Here is a 21296-nt window from a genome sequence, read left to right as displayed (position 1 = left end):
TTGTACTGATATCCCATCACTCAGACATTACTTGATCTAAGAAATAAATCTTGACATTGAAAAAAAAACCTTCTTAGCTACATAGGACTAATAAGAAAGAATGTCTCCAGCAATTTTAGGTACATTTTCCCTATTTTGGCAGCTATGCAAGATCTCAATACATTGGAGACTTACTGTAAAATAGATTTTCAATGGAGTAAATCTCAAAGACTTAACATTCCCATTATGATCCTGACCTGATATCCTACAAGATATATTTCCTGTGTTGCCAATGAAATAAATTCCCTCCAAAATTCTCATATCATTCTCCTAGAAGGTTAAGAGTAGTTGCCATGGCAAAGTACAGACACTTAGGACAACTGAGATGGTTCTAGTCTAGTACTTGAACACTTGATTTACCGTATAGGAACATGTGAAGCAAAAGAGAAAATTATGCTGTATAAACAACAAATAACTGTTATTTTCAATTGTAAAGGCTGGAAAGAAGTTGAGGAATTCAACAAATTCAGTGAGGTCCATGACTGGCACCATATCTAATGGGAACACTATCTCTAGTTAAAAAAAAGAAAAAGAAAAAGAAAAGAAAAGAAAAGAAAACAGACACGTTTTAATCGAACACACACACACACACACACACACACACACACACACACACACAGGAAAATGATTGATATGTGGACATTTATAAAATGACAAAGTCATTTGAAAAGTAAAATACATACATATTAATATTCAAATAAGATTCCAAGGAAGAATTTATGAAATAGTGTAAAGCAAGTAAACAAGCTTGGAAGTTCATGTAAAAGTTGAACTTCTTGAATGGGAGATATCTGGTTTCTTTTTCTTGTTGGATTATTTTAGTGTTTTTTTTTTTTCATTTCACAGATATGGTATATTTGCCTGTATGTATGTCTGCATACTATAGTCATTCAGTGTTCTGTAAGGATAGAATATGCAAATCCCTTGGAGGTAAGATGGATTGTGAGCCACCACTCCAAGCTTGGAAATTAAACCTAGGTCCTGTATAAAAGGAGACATTGCATTTAACTGGAATGCCATTTCTCAAGTCTGTGTGGTTTAATGAGGCATATTCTGCATATATAGCCCACACTGGATTATATATTCCCATCCTACTGCCTCACTCTGGAAACTGCTGGGATCACATGTACCATCAAACAAAGGCTAGTGAGCTAAACAATTTCACATAAGGTTACAGACCAACAAAGAAAGTTAATGCTAAGTGCAAGTATATTTAACTCAAGCCTTGCTCTAAAATAAACAAGAAACTAGGTGTGCATCCACGGGTAGAATTCAATGTTCAGTACTTACGTTAGGATGATGTTTGTTGGCATTCTTCCCAGAATACAATGTGCAGGATAAATACATATATAATAGGTAAAATACATACATAATAGGATCCCAAAAAGATTTCAAGAAAGAAAATCTGAAAGAGGGTACTGAAAGTAAACAAGCTTGGAATTCATCTAAAAGTGTACTACTTGAAGTGTTCGATATCAGGTTTATTTCTCTTGTTTGCTTATTTTAGGATATTTTTTATTTCAGAGACATGGGAATTTGCCTGCATGTATTTCAACATATTGTATCCATTCAATATTCTGGAAATATATGATAGGGCATCATATCCCATGAACAGGAATTAAGAAGGATGGTCATCAACTACACAGGAGTGGGGAGTTAAACCCATGTCCTGTAGGAGAGCCAGCCAGTGGTCTTAAAAGTGTAAGCCATTTCTCTACTCTAGGTTAATTTTTTGAGGCAAATTGTCTTAAATAACCCAGACTGGCTTGAAATTCCCCTCCTCCTGGGTCAGCCAGCAAATTGCAAGGAACGCATGGACCATCAAATTCTGGCTTGTATTCTGTAAAATTTCACAGAAAGTTACAAGCCAACAATGAAAGTGTTACAGATAATTGAAAGTATATTTAATTAATATCACATATGAAACAACTCTAACCTTGTTCTAATAAAATAAGAAACCAGTTGTTGATCTATAGGTAGAATACAATTTCTAATACTTACCACAGGGTCATGTTTGGTGGCACTGCTACCAGATTCCAATGTGGAAGTGACTGGTGCATCTAGACCAAAAAATGAAACCAGTGAAACTCATGAATTCTTACATTATTCCCAGATCATTTCCAGATCAAAATGACAGTGACTTGTTCCACTCCCCTTGCTGGGACACAGAACAGGTCGACACGAAGCAGCCCCAGACTTAGACAAAATTCAAAATTACAGACATACTTTTGTAGTATGTGGCTGATGCATCCAAATGACACTTGGCAAACTTGACCAGTCACCTTAAATGACCAAATTCGTATACAGCATGGACTTCCCGTTTTCCAGGTGTGCCAACCTTTCCCTCAGTACATATGATATATTTCAGTTTATAGGTACCCTTATAGATAATGCAACAATTACACAATGAATATTGAAATTTCTGAATTTTATTATATCTTAATATTAGTTACTATAATATCTATAGTAGATAAACATCATTCCCTACATTAGTGAATAGTTAGTGATAGCTGAAGACATCTTGAAGGAATCAATCGACTGTATATAAAAATATTAAATTAGATAATTAATTAAGAACAAGAACACAAATTGTTTTACTGGTAGTCTTTTACATATCCATTGATATTTGCCTGCCTAATGTCCTTGTGTGGTAAACAGGATCTATCTAAATGCCTTAAAAAGAATGATGGAAGCTATGGAAGAGTAAGTTTGTATTATGACCAGATACAGGAAACCCTTCCTCTTGCATCAAAGCCAAACTTCAACACATACATTGGATTACAAGCCAAAAATATTAGACAAAATAAAGTTCTGGAAAAATGGCTTAAGTGGTGATGGGTATAGTAAATCATTACTATGGCATCAAAACTAACCTTACACATACACACACACATTAGCTGACACACAGCATGAATAGTGTGGTCAAATGGTCAAGGGAACAGTCTACTCTTCCTTAGGACCCGTGCTTGGTTCACAGAAACTACACAGCAGCTGACAGCCATCGGTATCTGCAATTCCAGGGTCTCTGAAGGCTTCTTTGGTCCTTCACATGCCTCACACATGAATGTGATACGCAGAAAGAAGATAGAAGCATTGCCAAATTCATGGGATAACTGCCAAGGAGGGCTGCTAACAGGGCACACTACCAGCCAAAAACAGAAAAATGCCTTGCACTGAATCTCTATGAAGATGCTGAGAACAAAGCCCAAGTCCTCAGTTCTGCTAGATGAGCCAGTATTAACCAGTCACCTACTACTTCTCCAGCCACAGATTCTTCCCTCTGGAAGCACAGAGTAAAATGACGTCATTATGGAATCATGTTGATGGGACACTGGCTGGGTTTAATATCAACACTGCCAAATATGACTATACCTCAATTACAATTTGACTATAGCTGTAGATACCAATACGTTTGTCTATAACCATATGTTTCTACACATTCCTGGTCTAAAAACTTTGAGAGTAGTGGTGAAGATATCCCCAATAGGGAGACTGAATGCATACCTACCAGGATATTATTATTAAACATAATAATCCAATTAAAAGATACTATCCATATTGAAATCAAAGGGAAATAACTTACTCATATGATTAGTATTCATATCACACGTACTTTTTAAAAAATAATCTGAAATTCTAATTGCATTATTCTTCCAGCTGAGCACCAGGAGCAGTACAGAAGGAACATCAGTCGCCTAAACAGCCAATTAGAAGAACTGAGTGCCATGGAAAGTGCCATGTCTACTTGTGTTTCAGGAGGTCCCTGCAAGTGCAGTTTGTAGGTTCCGGTGCTGGCTGTTGGGAAGGGCGAATGAAGTCTGGAGGGGGCTCATATATACTATCATGTTGTGTAAGTGGGGCCATTGTGCTTCTTTGGGCAAGGTAAGATGGAATGCGACTCAGCACCTCCACGTTTCTAAGGATCCAATATTTAGGAGTAGGACAGTGAAGTTGAACCCATTTACGTTTCACTTATGCAACCAAAAGCTCCAGACACTATTTTTGATCTGCCCAATTCAAAAGCACAATATATAATCAAACAAATATATCTTAAGTGGGTTACGTACTTGTTCAGTACATAGCATTAATAAGTTCTAATATCACTAACACTTCCAGGGGTATTTGTACTATCTAAAGAGATATATGAGATCTCAGTGCACTGAAGTCTTACTGCAAAAGAGCTCTTCAATGGAGTAAACTTTCAGAATTCACATTCCTATCGTGACACGAACCTGACTTCCTAAACGTGAAATTCCCTGTAATGTCAGAGAAAGGACTTGCACCCTAAAAAAGGCATATCTTTCACCTAGGAGCATACAACTAGAGGCCATGGCAGAGAGGACACCTAGGAGCACTGATTGGTTCTTCTTCTTTATGTTATAGACACATGGATACATGATTCACAGGAACAAAATATTAAATGTATTTTAGATTTTAAACATGATTGGGTGGGAACAATGATATTGGAGAAAACTTTGAAGTAATTGACTCCTGAATTTTTAGCCAAAACATCGAGACATTACATGCTATATTGGCCTCGGTACATTCTCATCAATGAAGACACAGAAATTTAATCTGAAAACGGTTTGCAGATGGGCATGTGTGGCCCAGGAATTTACTCTCCACACCTGGGAATCAAATATATGTGGATATCTATGTTTTTAGAGAGGCCTGATAAATAGAAAATTCCAGGACAGTCTCACCAAGTGAGGTGTAGAGAAAAAAGAAAAACAGACAATAAAAACACCTAGGAATCAAATATATGTGGATATCTATGATGTTAGGGAGGCCTGATGAACAGAAAATTGGGGGACATGCTCACCATATAGGGTGGGGAGAAAAAAAAAGAGAAAAACAGACAATAAAAACAGACACAACTTGGAAATTTACTGTTCTTCTGGTCTGTCAGAAAACAATTCATTTTCAAAATTCCATAATGTGTATCAAGGTGAAGCCTTGACATCATAGACATTTGGACTGTAAACTGAGGGCCCTCATGACCCTTTCCTTATCCAGTTGGTTTTGGGAACTGTTTCTAACAGAATGAAGAAAAAACTTTAAGTTAAGCACAGATCAACATTCAAAAATACTCAGACTTTTAAAACAAAACCTACCTGGCATTGGAGGAAACGGTGGTCCCACAAAGTCCCCTGGTGGGAAATACCATCCAGGACCTCCACAGGCGTTTCCTGGAGGAGGAGGTGGTGGGATCTGGCCTCTTGGATCAACTGTAAAGGCAGGGCCCTCAGGTCCTCTAAGCTCAGAACCAAGTGGAGGAGTCAATTCATGTCCAGCTGCATCATGTGCATCATGGCCAGAGGTGGGCAAACGTGTCTCCTGGAACAGAGTGACAATATGCTGTCAGTGAGGTAGTTTGCTTCACTATTGCTTTACTGGGAGTGTCAGGCACAGAAGAAAGCATTCCATGACATTCCAGCAAGCCATGTAACAGCCCCAGTTTGCCACATGTGTACAGGTGCTGTCTACTCGCTATCCTAACTAGGGTTACTAGTTCAGCACAAATTGTTAAACATGGCAGTGACACTCTCCCTAGCTCACCCTCAAACAAACACACAGTTCATGCTGATCTAGATAGACAGACACTTTATGAAACAGATATGCACCAGGAGGTAGTTAGAGACAATGGCCTTGAATATATGAACTCCCATTCAGATATTGGTATAGTTCTGTCAGTATGTGGCCAAATGGTCAATACAGTGGGATCGAAGACTGGAAGCATCTCTAATGGAAAAACCTATCTGGAATCGAAAAATAACGACGGTTTTTATCAGACACACACAAATAGGAAAACTCTTGAGTTGAGCATATTTCCACAATGAACAAAATCAAGGCTGTGTGTTAAAAGTAAAATAGATACATATTAAGATTCCAGTAAGATTTGCAGGACAGAAGTCTGAAAAAGAGCATTACAATTGAACAAATGTTGAATGTCATCTAAAAGTGTTAAAAGTTGAAGTGGGAGATATCAGTGTTTTTTTTTTATCATTGTTTTTCTCTTGTTTTTGTTAGCATTTTTTTTTTTCATTTCACAGAAAGGGCATTTTTGACTCCATGTATGTCTGCATACTATTTTCACTCACTGTTCTTGAAGGGCAGAATAGGACATCAGATCCCTTGAAATGGAGTTAAGATGGGTGGTGAGCCACCACAGAGTTTCTGGGAATCAAAACCAGGTCCTTCAAAAGAGCAGCGAATGCTTTTAATAGTGTATGCCTTTTCAGTCCTACCAGATTTTCAAGGCACATTCTGTCCATATAGCCCACGCAGGCTTTGAAAATGCCATGCTCCTGCCTGAATCTGCAAAATGCTAGGAACACGTGGGCCATCAATCCCTGGCCCGTGATCTGTATGATTTCACAGAAGGTTACAGGTCAACAATGAGTGGTGATGCTAGGTCTAAGTATACTTAATAAATATCACAACGCACAAGAGCTCAAGTCTTGTTCTAATGAAACCTAGAAACTCCTTGTGGATCCACGGGTAGATGTCAATTTCCACAACTTACCACGGGGTCGTGTTTGGTGGCACTCTTCCCGGACTCCAATGTTGAGTACACTGGCTCACCTAGAAGTTAAACCAGGAAAATTCATGAGTTCTCCCTTTATTTTCAGGAGGTTTCCCAATCCAAATACCACTGACATGTCCCATTCCCCTTGTCGGGATAGAATACAGGGCGACAGGAATACGATAGCAATGCTCATCACGGTGACAAAAGCAGCCTCAGACTTGGGAGAATTTCGATAGAACACATATGGTTTTGAAGTGTGCTGGTGACATGTACAGCTGGCTCTTAGGCAATCTTGCTTATTAGCCTTAAAGAACAACTAGAGATTCAGCATTCACATCCTGTCTGCATGGTATGCCAACCTTTCCTTCAGGACTGGACGGGCACTGTTATGGTCGAGAACCCTTACAAGTGACTCAACAAACATATAATGAAAAGTTCAATTTCTTAATATTATTTTTTGTTTATGTCCATTGCATTTATAACTACAACAGAAACACACCTTTCCTGATTCAGTGTATAATGAGTGACAGTAGCAGGCAACCTGACAGGTTAAATCTACTAAATATAAATGATGGAATAAGATAATTTATTAAGAACAAGAAAACAAATTATTTTACAGGTAGTCGTTTAAATATCCACTGGCATCGGCCGGCTTCATATCGTTGTAGGAAACAGGATGGATATAAATGGACTGTAATCTATGAGATGATACCCATGGAACTCAGGAGAGTTTGTATTATGGCCAGATAATGGAATGCATTACTATGGCATCAAAACTAACCTTACACATACACACACACATTAGCTGACACACCTATATCGTTCACAGCATGAATGGTGTGGTCAAATGGCTCCAGTGGTCAAGGGAACAGTCCACTCTTCCTTAGGACCCGTGCTTGGTTCACAGAAACTACACAGCAGCTGACAGCCATCTGTATCTGCAATTCCAGGTTCTCTGAAGGCTTCCTATGTCCTTCACATGTGTCACACATGAGCGTGATACACAGAAATAAGATGGAAGCATTGCCACAATCATGGGATAGCTGCCAAGGAGGGCTGCTAACAGGGCGTACTTACAGCCCAAAAGAGAAAAGTGCCTTGCACCGAAGCTCTATGTAGATGCTGGGAACAAAGCCCAAGTCCTCAGTTCTGCTGGAGGAGCCAGTATTAACCAGTCACCTACCATTATTTTTCCAGCCACAGACCCTGCCCTCTGGAAGCACAGAATAAAACGTACTCATTATGGAACCATGTTGATGGGACACTGCCAAATAAGACTTTACTTCAATTAAATTTTGAGGGGCTATACCTGCAGGTACCTATACGTTTGTCTGGAACCACATGTTTCTACACATTCCTGGACTAATGAAATAGATAATAGTTGTTAAGATATCCCCAATACTGAGAATGCAGGCATAACAACAACGATTATGTTAGACATAATAATCCAATTAAAAGATACTATCCATATGGAGATCAAAGGGAAATACCTTACTCATAAAGTTAGTAATCATATCACACGTCCTTTCCAAAAACTAATCTGAAATTCTAATTGCATTAGGCTTCCAACTGAGCAACAGCAGCAGTACAGAAGGAACAGCAGTCGCCTAAACAGCCAATGAGAAGAACCGACTGCCATGGAAAGTGACAAGTCTCCTTGTGTATCAGGAGGTGCCTGCAGGTGCATTTTGCACGTTCGGGAGCTGGTTGTTGGGAAGGGAGAAACGAGTCTGGTGGGAGCTCATATATACTTTCATGATTTGTGAATGGGGCCACTGTGCATCTTTGGGGAAGTGAAGATGGAATGTGACACGGCACCCCCACGTTTCTCAGGATCCAAGAAGCTGAACCCGTTTACGTTTCACTTATGCAACCAAAGCTCCAGACCATATTTTTGATGTTCCCAACTCAACACCACAATACATGATCAAAGGAATAAATCTTGAGTGGAAATATGTACTTGTAAAGTACATAGCATTAATAAGAGATAACATAACTAACACTTTAAGGTGTATTTGTCCTATCTAAAGAGCTATATGAGATCTCAGTTCATTGACGTCTTACTGTAATAGAGCTTTCAATGGAGTAAACTTTCAGAATTCACATTCCTATCATGAGGCCAACCTGTCATCCTCAACGTGAAATTCCCTGTAATGTCAGAGAAAGGACTTGCACCCCAATAAAGGCATATCATTTCCCTAGGAGTATAATAATAGAGGCCATGACAGAGAGGAGACACCTAGGAGCACTGATTGTTTCTTCTTCTTCATGTTATAGACACATGGACACATGATTCACAGCAACAAAATATTAAATGTATTTTAGATTTTAAATATGATTGGGTGGGAACAATGACTTTGGGGGAAAACTTTGATGTAATTGACTCCGGAATTTTTAGCCTAAACATTGAGTCATTACATGCTATATTGGCCTCGGTACATTCTTATCAATGAAGACACAGAAATTTAATCTGAAAACGGTTTGCAGCTGGGCATGTGTGGCCCAGGAATCTACTCTCCGCACCTAGGAATCAAATATATGTGGATATCTATGATGTTAGGGAGGCCTGATGAACAGAAAATTGGGGGACATGCTCACCATATAGGGTTGGGGAGAAAAAAAAAAGAAAAACAGACAATAAAAACAGACACAACTTGGAAATTTACTGTTCTTCTGGTCTGTCAGAACACAATTCATTTTCAAAATTCCATAATGTGTATCAAGGTGAAGCCTTGACATCATAGACATTTGGACTGTAAACTGAGGGCCCTCATGACCCTTTCCTTATCCAGTTGGTTTTGGGAACTGTTTCTAACAGAATGAAGAAAATACTTTAAGTTAAGCACAGATCAACATTCAAAAATACTCAGACTTTTAAAACAAAACCTACCTGGCATTGGAGGAAACGGTGGTCCCACAAAGTCCCCTGGTGGGAAATACCATCCAGGACCTCCACAGGCGTTTCCTGGAGGAGGAGGTGGTGGGATCTGGCCTCTTGGATCAACTGTAAAGGCAGGGCCCTCAGGTCCTCTAAGCTCAGAACCAAGTGGAGGAGTCAATTCATGTCCAGCTGCATCATGTGCATCATGGCCAGAGGTGGGCAAACGTGTCTCCTGGAACAGAGTGACAATATGCTGTCAGTGAGGTAGTTTGCTTCACTATTGCTTTACTGGGAGTGTCAGGCACAGAAGAAAGCATTCCATGACATTCCAGCAAGCCATGTAACAGCCCCAGTTTGCCACATGTGTACAGGTGCTGTCTACTCGCTATCCTAACTAGGGTTACTAGTTCAGCACAAATTGTTAAACATGGCAGTGACACTCTCCCTAGCTCACCCTCAAACAAACACACAGTTCATGCTGATCTAGATAGACAGACACTTTATGAAACAGATATGCACCAGGAGGTAGTTAGAGACAATGGCCTTGAATACATGAACTCCCATTCAGATATTGGTATAGTTCTGTCAGTATGTGGCCACATGGTCAATACAGTGGGATCGAAGACTGGAAGCATCTCTAATGGAAAAACCTATCTGGAATCGAAAAATAACGATGGTTTTTATCAGACACACACAAATAGGAAAACTCTTGAGTTGAGCATATTTCCACAATGAACAAAATCAAGGCTGTGTGTTAAAAGTAAAATAGATACATATTAAGATTCCAGTAAGATTTGCAGGACAGAAGTCTGAAAAAGAGCATTACAATTGAACAAATGTTGAATGTCATCTAAAAGTGTTAAAAGTTGAAGTGGGAGATATCAGTGTTTTTTTTTTATCATTGTTTTTCTCTTGTTTTTGTTAGCATTTTTTTTTTTCATTTCACAGAAAGGGCATTTTTGACTCCATGTATGTCTGCATACTATTTTCACTCACTGTTCTTGAAGGGCAGAATAGGACATCAGATCCCTTGAAATGGAGTTAAGATGGGTGGTGAGCCACCACAGAGTTTCTGGGAATCAAAACCAGGTCCTTCAAAAGAGCAGCGAATGCTTTTAATAGTGTATGCCTTTTCAGTCCTACCAGGTTTTCAAGGCACATTCTGTCCATATAGCCCACGCAGGCTTTGAAAATGCCATGCTCCTGCCTGAATCTGCAAAATGCTAGGAACACGTGGGCCATCAATCCCTGGCCCGTGATCTGTATGATTTCACAGAAGGTTACAGGTCAACAATGAGTGGTGATGCTAGGTCTAAGTATACTTAATAAATATCACAACGCACAAGAGCTCAAGTCTTGTTCTAATGAAACCTAGAAACTCCTTGTGGATCCACGGGTAGATGTCAATTTCCACAACTTACCACGGGGTCGTGTTTGGTGGCACTCTTCCCGGACTCCAATGTTGAGTACACTGGCTCACCTAGAAGTTAAACCAGGAAAATTCATGAGTTCTCCCTTTATTTTCAGGAGGTTTCCCAATCCAAATACCACTGACATGTCCCATTCCCCTTGTCGGGATAGAATACAGGGCGACAGGAATACGATAGCAATGCTCATCACGGTGACAAAAGCAGCCTCAGACTTGGGAGAATTTCGATAGAACACATATGGTTTTGAAGTGTGCTGGTGACATGTACAGCTGGCTCTTAGGCAATCTTGCTTATTAGCCTTAAAGAACAACTAGAGATTCAGCATTCACATCCTGTCTGCATGGTATGCCAACCTTTCCTTCAGGACTGGACGGGCACTGTTATGGTCGAGAACCCTTACAAGTGACTCAACAAACATATAATGAAAAGTTCAATTTCTTAATATTATTTTTTGTTTATGTCCATTGCATTTATAACTACAACAGAAACACACCTTTCCTGATTCAGTGTATAATGAGTGACAGTAGCAGGCAACCTGACAGGTTAAATCTACTAAATATAAATGATGGAATAAGATAATTTATTAAGAACAAGAAAACAAATTATTTTACAGGTAGTCGTTTAAATATCCACTGGCATCGGCCGGCTTCATATCGTTGTAGGAAACAGGATGGATATAAATGGACTGTAATCTATGAGATGATACCCATGGAACTCAGGAGAGTTTGTATTATGGCCAGATAATGGAATGCATTACTATGGCATCAAAACTAACCTTACACATACACACACACATTAGCTGACACACCTATATCGTTCACAGCATGAATGGTGTGGTCAAATGGCTCCAGTGGTCAAGGGAACAGTCCACTCTTCCTTAGGACCCGTGCTTGGTTCACAGAAACTACACAGCAGCTGACAGCCATCTGTATCTGCAATTCCAGGTTCTCTGAAGGCTTCTTATGTCCTTCACATGTGTCACACATGAGCGTGAGACACAGAAATAAGATGGAAGCATTGCCACAATCATGGGATAGCTGCCAAGGAGGGCTGCTAACAGGGCGTACTTACAGCCCAAAAGAGAAAAGTGCCTTGCACCGAAGCTCTATGTAGATGCTGGGAACAAAGCCCAAGTCCTCAGTTCTGCTGGAGGAGCCAGTATTAACCAGTCACCTACCATTTTTTTCCAGCCACAGACCCTGCCCTCTGGAAGCACAGAATAAAACGTACTCATTATGGAACCATGTTGATGGGACACTGCCAAATAAGACTTTACTTCAATTAAATTTTGAGGGGCTATACCTGCAGGTACCTATACGTTTGTCTGGAACCACATGTTTCTACACATTCCTGGACTAATGAAATAGATAATAGTTGTTAAGATATCCCCAATACTGAGAATGCAGGCATAACAACAACGATTATGTTAGACATAATAATCCAATTAAAAGATACTATCCATATGGAGATCAAAGGGAAATACCTTACTCATAAAGTTAGTAATCATATCACACGTCCTTTCCAAAAACTAATCTGAAATTCTAATTGCATTAGGCTTCCAACTGAGCAACAGCAGCAGTACAGAAGGAACAGCAGTCGCCTAAACAGCCAATGAGAAGAACCGACTGCCATGGAAAGTGACAAGTCTCCTTGTGTATCAGGAGGTGCCTGCAGGTGCATTTTGCACGTTCGGGAGCTGGTTGTTGGGAAGGGAGAAACGAGTCTGGTGGGAGCTCATATATACTTTCATGATTTGTGAATGGGGCCACTGTGCATCTTTGGGGAAGTGAAGATGGAATGTGACACGGCACCCCCACGTTTCTCAGGATCCAAGAAGCTGAACCCGTTTACGTTTCACGTATGCAACCAAAGCTCCAGACCATATTTTTGATGTTCCCAACTCAACACCACAATACATGATCAAAGGAATAAATCTTGAGTGGAAATATGTACTTGTAAAGTACATAGCATTAATAAGAGATAACATAACTAACACTTTAAGGTGTATTTGTCCTATCTAAAGAGCTATATGAGATCTCAGTTCATTGACGTCTTACTGTAATAGAGCTTTCAATGGAGTAAACTTTCAGAATTCACATTCCTATCATGAGGCCAACCTGTCATCCTCAACGTGAAATTCCCTGTAATGTCAGAGAAAGGACTTGCACCCCAATAAAGGCATATCATTTACCTAGGAGTATAATAATAGAGGCCATGACAGAGAGGAGACACCTAGGAGCACTGATTGTTTCTTCTTCTTCATGTTATAGACACATGGACACATGATTCACAGCAACAAAATATTAAATGTATTTTAGATTTTAAATATGATTGGGTGGGAACAATGACTTTGGGGGAAATCTTTGAAGTAATTGACTCCGGAATTTTTAGCCTAAACATTGAGTCATTACATGCTATATTGGCCTCGGTACATTCTTATCAATGAAGACACAGAAATTTAATCTGAAAACGGTTTGCAGCTGGGCATGTGTGGCCCAGGAATCTACTCTCCGCACCTAGGAATCAAATATATGTGGATATCTATGATGTTAGGGAGGCCTGATGAACAGAAAATTGGGGGACATGCTCACCATATAGGGTTGGGGAGAAAAAAAAAGAAAAACAGACAATAAAAACAGACACAACTTGGAAATTTACTGTTCTTCTGGTCTGTCAGAACACAATTCATTTTCAAAATTCCATAATGTGTATCAAGGTGAAGCCTTGACATCATAGACATTTGGACTGTAAACTGAGGGCCCTCATGACCCTTTCCTTATCCAGTTGGTTTTGGGAACTGTTTCTAACAGAATGAAGAAAAAACTTTAAGTTAAGCACAGATCAACATTCAAAAATACTCAGACTTTTAAAACAAAACCTACCTGGCATTGGAGGAAACGGTGGTCCCACAAAGTCCCCTGGTGGGAAATACCATCCAGGACCTCCACAGGCATTTCCTGGAGGAGGAGGTGGTGGGATCTGGCCTCTTGGATCAACTGTAAAGGCAGGGCCCTCAGGTCCTCTAAGCTCAGAACCAAGTGGAGGAGTCAATTCATGTCCAGCTGCATCATGTGCATCATGGCCAGAGGTGGGCAAACGTGTCTCCTGGAACAGAGTGACAATATGCTGTCAGTGAGGTAGTTTGCTTCACTATTGCTTTACTGGGAGTGTCAGGCACAGAAGAAAGCATTCCATGACATTCCAGCAAGCCATGTAACAGCCCCAGTTTGCCACATGTGTACAGGTGCTGTCTACTCGCTATCCTAACTAGGGTTACTAGTTCAGCACAAATTGTTAAACATGGCAGTGACACTCTCCCTAGCTCACCCTCAAACAAACACATAGTTCATGCTGATCTAGATAGACAGACACTTTATGAAACAGATATGCACCAGGAGGTAGTTAGAGACAATGGCCTTGAATACATGAACTCCCATTCAGATATTGGTATAGTTCTGTCAGTATGTGGCCACATGGTCAATACAGTGGGATCGAAGACTGGAAGCATCTCTAATGGAAAAACCTATCTGGAATCGAAAAATAACGACGGTTTTTATCAGACACACACAAATAGGAAAACTCTTGAGTTGAGCATATTTCCACAATGAACAAAATCAAGGCTGTGTGTTAAAAGTAAAATAGATACATATTAAGATTCCAGTAAGATTTGCAGGACAGAAGTCTGAAAAAGAGCATTACAATTGAACAAATGTTGAATGTCATCTAAAAGTGTTAAAAGTTGAAGTGGGAGATATCAGTGTTTTTTTTTATCATTGTTTTTCTCTTGTTTTTGTTAGCATTTTTTTTTTTCATTTCACAGAAAGGGCATTTTTGACTCCATGTATGTCTGCATACTATTTTCACTCACTGTTCTTGAAGGGCAGAATAGGACATCAGATCCCTTGAAATGGAGTTAAGATGGGTGGTGAGCCACCACAGAGTTTCTGGGAATCAAAACCAGGTCCTTCAAAAGAGCAGCGAATGCTTTTAACAGTGTATGCCTTTTCAGTCCTACCAGGTTTTCAAGGCACATTCTGTCCATATAGCCCACGCAGGCTTTGAAAATGCCATGCTCCTGCCTGAATCTGCAAAATGCTAGGGAACACGTGGGCCATCAATCCCTGGCCCGTGATCTGTATGATTTCACAGAAGGTTACAGGTCAACAATGAGTGGTGATGCTAGGTCTAAGTATACTTAATAAATATCACAACGCACAAGAGCTCAAGTCTTGTTCTAATGAAACCTAGAAACTCCTTGTGGATCCACGGGTAGATGTCAATTTCCACAACTTACCACGGGGTCGTGTTTGGTGGCACTCTTCCCGGACTCCAATGTTGAGTACACTGGCTCACCTAGAAGTTAAACCAGGAAAATTCATGAGTTCTCCCTTTATTTTCAGGAGGTTTCCCAATCCAAATACCACTGACATGTCCCATTCCCCTTGTCGGGATAGAATACAGGGCGACAGGAATACGATAGCAATGCTCATCACGGTGACAAAAGCAGCCTCAGACTTGGGAGAATTTCGATAGAACACATATGGTTTTGAAGTGTGCTGGTGACATGTACAGCTGGCTCTTAGGCAATCTTGCTTATTAGCCTTAAAGAACAACTAGAGATTCAGCATTCACATCCTGTCTGCATGGTATGCCAACCTTTCCTTCAGGACTGGACGGGCACTGTTATGGTCGAGAACCCTTACAAGTGACTCAACAAACATATAATGAAAAGTTCAATTTCTTAATATTATTTTTTGTTTATGTCCATTGCATTTATAACTACAACAGAAACACACCTTTCCTGATTCAGTGTATAATGAGTGACAGTAGCAGGCAACCTGACAGGTTAAATCTACTAAATATAAATGATGGAATAAGATAATTTATTAAGAACAAGAAAACAAATTATTTTACAGGTAGTCGTTTAAATATCCACTGGCATCGGCCGGCTTCATATCGTTGTAGGAAACAGGATGGATATAAATGGACTGTAATCTATGAGATGATACCCATGGAACTCAGGAGAGTTTGTATTATGGCCAGATAATGGAATGCATTACTATGGCATCAAAACTAACCTTACACATACACACACACATTAGCTGACACACCTATATCGTTCACAGCATGAATGGTGTGGTCAAATGGCTCCAGTGGTCAAGGGAACAGTCCACTCTTCCTTAGGACCCGTGCTTGGTTCACAGAAACTACACAGCAGCTGACAGCCATCTGTATCTGCAATTCCAGGTTCTCTGAAGGCTTCCTATGTCCTTCACATGTGTCACACATGAGCGTGATACACAGAAATAAGATGGAAGCATTGCCACAATCATGGGATAGCTGCCAAGGAGGGCTGCTAACAGGGCGTACTTACAGCCCAAAAGAGAAAAGTGCCTTGCACCGAAGCTCTATGTAGATGCTGGGAACAAAGCCCAAGTCCTCAGTTCTGCTGGAGGAGCCAGTATTAACCAGTCACCTACCATTTTTTTCCAGCCACAGACCCTGCCCTCTGGAAGCACAGAATAAAACGTACTCATTATGGAACCATGTTGATGGGACACTGCCAAATAAGACTTTACTTCAATTAAATTTTGAGGGGCTATACCTGCAGGTACCTATACGTTTGTCTGGAACCACATGTTTCTACACATTCCTGGACTAATGAAATAGATAATAGTTGTTAAGATATCCCCAATACTGAGAATGCAGGCATAACAACAACGATTATGTTAGACATAATAATCCAATTAAAAGATACTATCCATATGGAGATCAAAGGGAAATACCTTACTCATAAAGTTAGTAATCATATCACACGTCCTTTCCAAAAACTAATCTGAAATTCTAATTGCATTAGGCTTCCAACTGAGCAACAGCAGCAGTACAGAAGGAACAGCAGTCGCCTAAACAGCCAATGAGAAGAACCGACTGCCATGGAAAGTGACAAGTCTCCTTGTGTATCAGGAGGTGCCTGCAGGTGCATTTTGCACGTTCGGGAGCTGGTTGTTGGGAAGGGAGAAACGAGTCTGGTGGGAGCTCATATATACTTTCATGATTTGTGAATGGGGCCACTGTGCATCTTTGGGGAAGTGAAGATGGAATGTGACACGGCACCCCCACGTTTCTCAGGATCCAAGAAGCTGAACCCGTTTACGTTTCACGTATGCAACCAAAGCTCCAGACCATGTTTTTGATGTTCCCAACTCAACACCACAATACATGATCAAAGGAATAAATCTTGAGTGGAAATATGTACTTGTAAAGTACATAGCATTAATAAGAGATAACATAACTAACACTTTAAGGTGTATTTGTCCTATCTAAAGAGCTATATGAGATCTCAGTTCATTGACGTCTTACTGTAATACAGCTTTCAATGGAGTAAACTTTCAGAATTCACATTCCTATCATGAGGCCAACCTGTCATCCTCAACGTGAAATTCCCTGTAATGTCAGAGAAAGGACTTGCACCCCAATAAAGGCATATCATTTCCCTAGGAGTGTAATAATAGAGGCCATGACAGAGAGGAGACACCTAGGAGCACTGATTGTTTCTTCTTCTTCATGTTATAGACACATGGACACATGATTCACAGCAACAAAATATTAAATGTATTTTAGATTTTAAATATGATTGGGTGGGAACAATGACTTTGGGGGAAATCTTTGAAGTAATTGACTCCGGAATTTTTAGCCTAAACATTGAGTCATTACATGCTATATTGGCCTCGGTACATTCTTATCAATGAAGACACAGAAATTTAATCTGAAAACGGTTTGCAGCTGGGCATGTGTGGCCCAGGAATCTACTCTCCGCACCTAGGAATCAAATATATGTGGATATCTATGATGTTAGGGAGGCCTGATGAACAGAAAATTGGGGGACATGCTCACCATATAGGGTGGGGAGAAAAAAAAAAGAAAAACAGACAATAAAAACAGACACAACTTGGAAATTTACTGTTCTTCTGGTCTGTCAGAACACAATTCATTTTCAAAATTCCATAATGTGTATCAAGGTGAAGCCTTGACATCATAGACATTTGGACTGTAAACTGAGGGCCCTCATGACCCTTTCCTTATCCAGTTGGTTTTGGGAACTGTTTCTAACAGAATGAAGAAAAAACTTTAAGTTAAGCACAGATCAACATTCAAAAATACTCAGACTTTTAAAACAAAACCTACCTGGCATTGGAGGAAACGGTGGTCCCACAAAGTCCCCTGGTGGGAAATACCATCCAGGACCTCCACAGGCATTTCCTGGAGGAGGAGGTGGTGGGATCTGGCCTCTTGGATCAACTGTAAAGGCAGGGCCCTCAGGTCCTCTAAGCTCAGAACCAAGTGGAGGAGTCAATTCATGTCCAGCTGCATCATGTGCATCATGGCCAGAGGTGGGCAAACGTGTCTCCTGGAACAGAGTGACAATATGCTGTCAGTGAGGTAGTTTGCTTCACTATTGCTTTACTGGGAGTGTCAGGCACAGAAGAAAGCATTCCATGACATTCCAGCAAGCCATGTAACAGCCCCAGTTTGCCACATGTGTACAGGTGCTGTCTACTCGCTATCCTAACTAGGGTTACTAGTTCAGCACAAATTGTTAAACATGGCAGTGACACTCTCCCTAGCTCACCCTCAAACAAACACACAGTTCATGCTGATCTAGATAGACAGACACTTTATGAAACAGATATGCACCAGGAGGTAGTTAGAGACAATGGCCTTGAATACATGAACTCCCATTCAGATATTGGTATAGTTCTGTCAGTATGTGGCCACATGGTCAATACAGTGGGATCGAAGACTGGAAGCATCTCTAATGGAAAAACCTATCTGGAATCGAAAAATAACGATGGTTTTTATCAGACACACACAAATAGGAAAACTCTTGAGTTGAGCATATTTCCACAATGAACAAAATCAAGGCTGTGTGTTAAAAGTAAAATAGATACATATTAAGATTCCAGTAAGATTTGCAGGACAGAAGTCTGAAAAAGAGCATTACAATTGAACAAATGTTGAATGTCATCTAAAAGTGTTAAAAGTTGAAGTGGGAGATATCAGTGTTTTTTTTTTATCATTGTTTTTCTCTTGTTTTTGTTAGCATTTTTTTTTTTCATTTCACAGAAAGGGCATTTTTGACTCCATGTATGTCTGCATACTATTTTCACTCACTGTTCTTGAAGGGCAGAATAGGACATCAGATCCCTTGAAATGGAGTTAAGATGGGTGGTGAGCCACCACAGAGTTTCTGGGAATCAAAACCAGGTCCTTCAAAAGAGCAGCGAATGCTTTTAATAGTGTATGCCTTTTCAGTCCTACCAGGTTTTCAAGGCACATTCTGTCCATATAGCCCACGCAGGCTTTGAAAATGCCATGCTCCTGCCTGAATCTGCAAAATGCTAGGAACACGTGGGCCATCAATCCCTGGCCCGTGATCTGTATGATTTCACAGAAGGTTACAGGTCAACAATGAGTGGTGATGCTAGGTCTAAGTATACTTAATAAATATCACAACGCACAAGAGCTCAAGTCTTGTTCTAATGAAACCTAGAAACTCCTTGTGGATCCACGGGTAGATGTCAATTTCCACAACTTACCACGGGGTCGTGTTTGGTGGCACTCTTCCCGGACTCCAATGTTGAGTACACTGGCTCACCTAGAAGTTAAACCAGGAAAATTCATGAGTTCTCCCTTTATTTTCAGGAGGTTTCCCAATCCAAATACCACTGACATGTCCCATTCCCCTTGTCGGGATAGAATACAGGGCGACAGGAATACGATAGCAATGCTCATCACGGTGACAAAAGCAGCCTCAGACTTGGGAGAATTTCGATAGAACACATATGGTTTTGAAGTGTGCTGGTGACATGTACAGCTGGCTCTTAGGCAATCTTGCTTATTAGCCTTAAAGAACAACTAGAGATTCAGCATTCACATCCTGTCTGCATGGTATGCCAACCTTTCCTTCAGGACTGGACGGGCACTGTTATGGTCGAGAACCCTTACAAGTGACTCAACAAACATATAATGAAAAGTTCAATTTCTTAATATTATTTTTTGTTTATGTCCATTGCATTTATAACTACAACAGAAACACACCTTTCCTGATTCAGTGTATAATGAGTGACAGTAGCAGGCAACCTGACAGGTTAAATCTACTAAATATAAATGATGGAATAAGATAATTTATTAAGAACAAGAAAACAAATTATTTTACAGGTAGTCGTTTAAATATCCACTGGCATCGGCCGGCTTCATATCGTTGTAGGAAACAGGATGGATATAAATGGACTGTAATCTATGAGATGATACCCATGGAACTCAGGAGAGTTTGTATTATGGCCAGATAATGGAATGCATTACTATGGCATCAAAACTAACCTTACACATACACACACACATTAGCTGACACACCTATATCGTTCACAGCATGAATGGTGTGGTCAAATGGCTCCAGTGGTCAAGGGAACAGTCCACTCTTCCTTAGGACCCGTGCTTGGTTCACAGAAACTACACAGCAGCTGACAGCCATCTGTATCTGCAATTCCAGGTTCTCTGAAGGCTTCCTATGTCCTTCACATGTGTCACACATGAGCGTGATACACAGAAATAAGATGGAAGCATTGCCACAATCATGGGATAGCTGCCAAGGAGGGCTGCTAACAGGGCGTACTTACAGCCCAAAAGAGAAAAGTGCCTTGCACCGAAGCTCTATGTAGATGCTGGGAACAAAGCCCAAGTCCTCAGTTCTGCTGGAGGAGCCAGTATTAACCAGTCACCTACCATTATTTTCCAGCCACAGACCCTGCCCTCTGGAAGCACAGAATAAAACGTACTCATTATGGAACCATGTTGATGGGACACTGCCAAATAAGACTTTACTTCAATTAAATTTTGAGGGGCTATACCTGCAGGTACCTATACGTTTGTCTGGAACCACATGTTTCTACACATTCCTGGACTAATGAAATAGATAATAGTTGTTAAGATATCCCCAATACTGAGAATGCAGGCATAACAACAACGATTATGTTAGACATAATAATCCAATTAAAAGATACTATCCATATGGAGATCAAAGGGAAATACCTTACTCATAAAGTTAGTAATCATATCACACGTCCTTTCCAAAAACTAATCTGAAATTCTAATTGCATTAGGCTTCCAACTGAGCAACAGCAGCAGTACAGAAGGAACAGCAGTCGCCTAAACAGCCAATGAGAAGAACCGACTGCCATGGAAAGTGACAAGTCTCCTTGTGTATCAGGAGGTGCCTGCAGGTGCATTTTGCACGTTCGGGAGCTGGTTGTTGGGAAGGGAGAAACGAGTCTGGTGGGAGCTCATATATACTTTCATGATTTGTGAATGGGGCCACTGTGCATCTTTGGGGAAGTGAAGATGGAATGTGACACGGCAC

General features: G+C 40.4%; 1 protein-coding gene across 1 annotated transcript in view; it reads right to left on the bottom strand.

Annotated features, from left to right (window-relative positions):
- LOC127232534 (melanoma inhibitory activity protein 2-like) overlaps nt 1-21296 on the bottom strand; it is a 143687-nt gene that overhangs the window by 9823 nt on the left and 112568 nt on the right. Inside the window, 1 exon segment of the mRNA XM_051198651.1 lies at nt 2041-2099. Within this exon segment, the coding sequence (XP_051054608.1) occupies nt 2041-2099 (59 nt within the window).

The sequence above is a fragment of the Phodopus roborovskii genome, unplaced genomic scaffold, assembly GCF_943737965.1.
Source record: "Phodopus roborovskii unplaced genomic scaffold, PHOROB, whole genome shotgun sequence".
Lineage (NCBI taxonomy): Eukaryota > Metazoa > Chordata > Mammalia > Rodentia > Cricetidae > Phodopus > Phodopus roborovskii.
The sequence above is the reverse complement of the archived record's forward strand: the minus strand, read 5'-3'. Positions and strand labels throughout refer to the sequence as shown.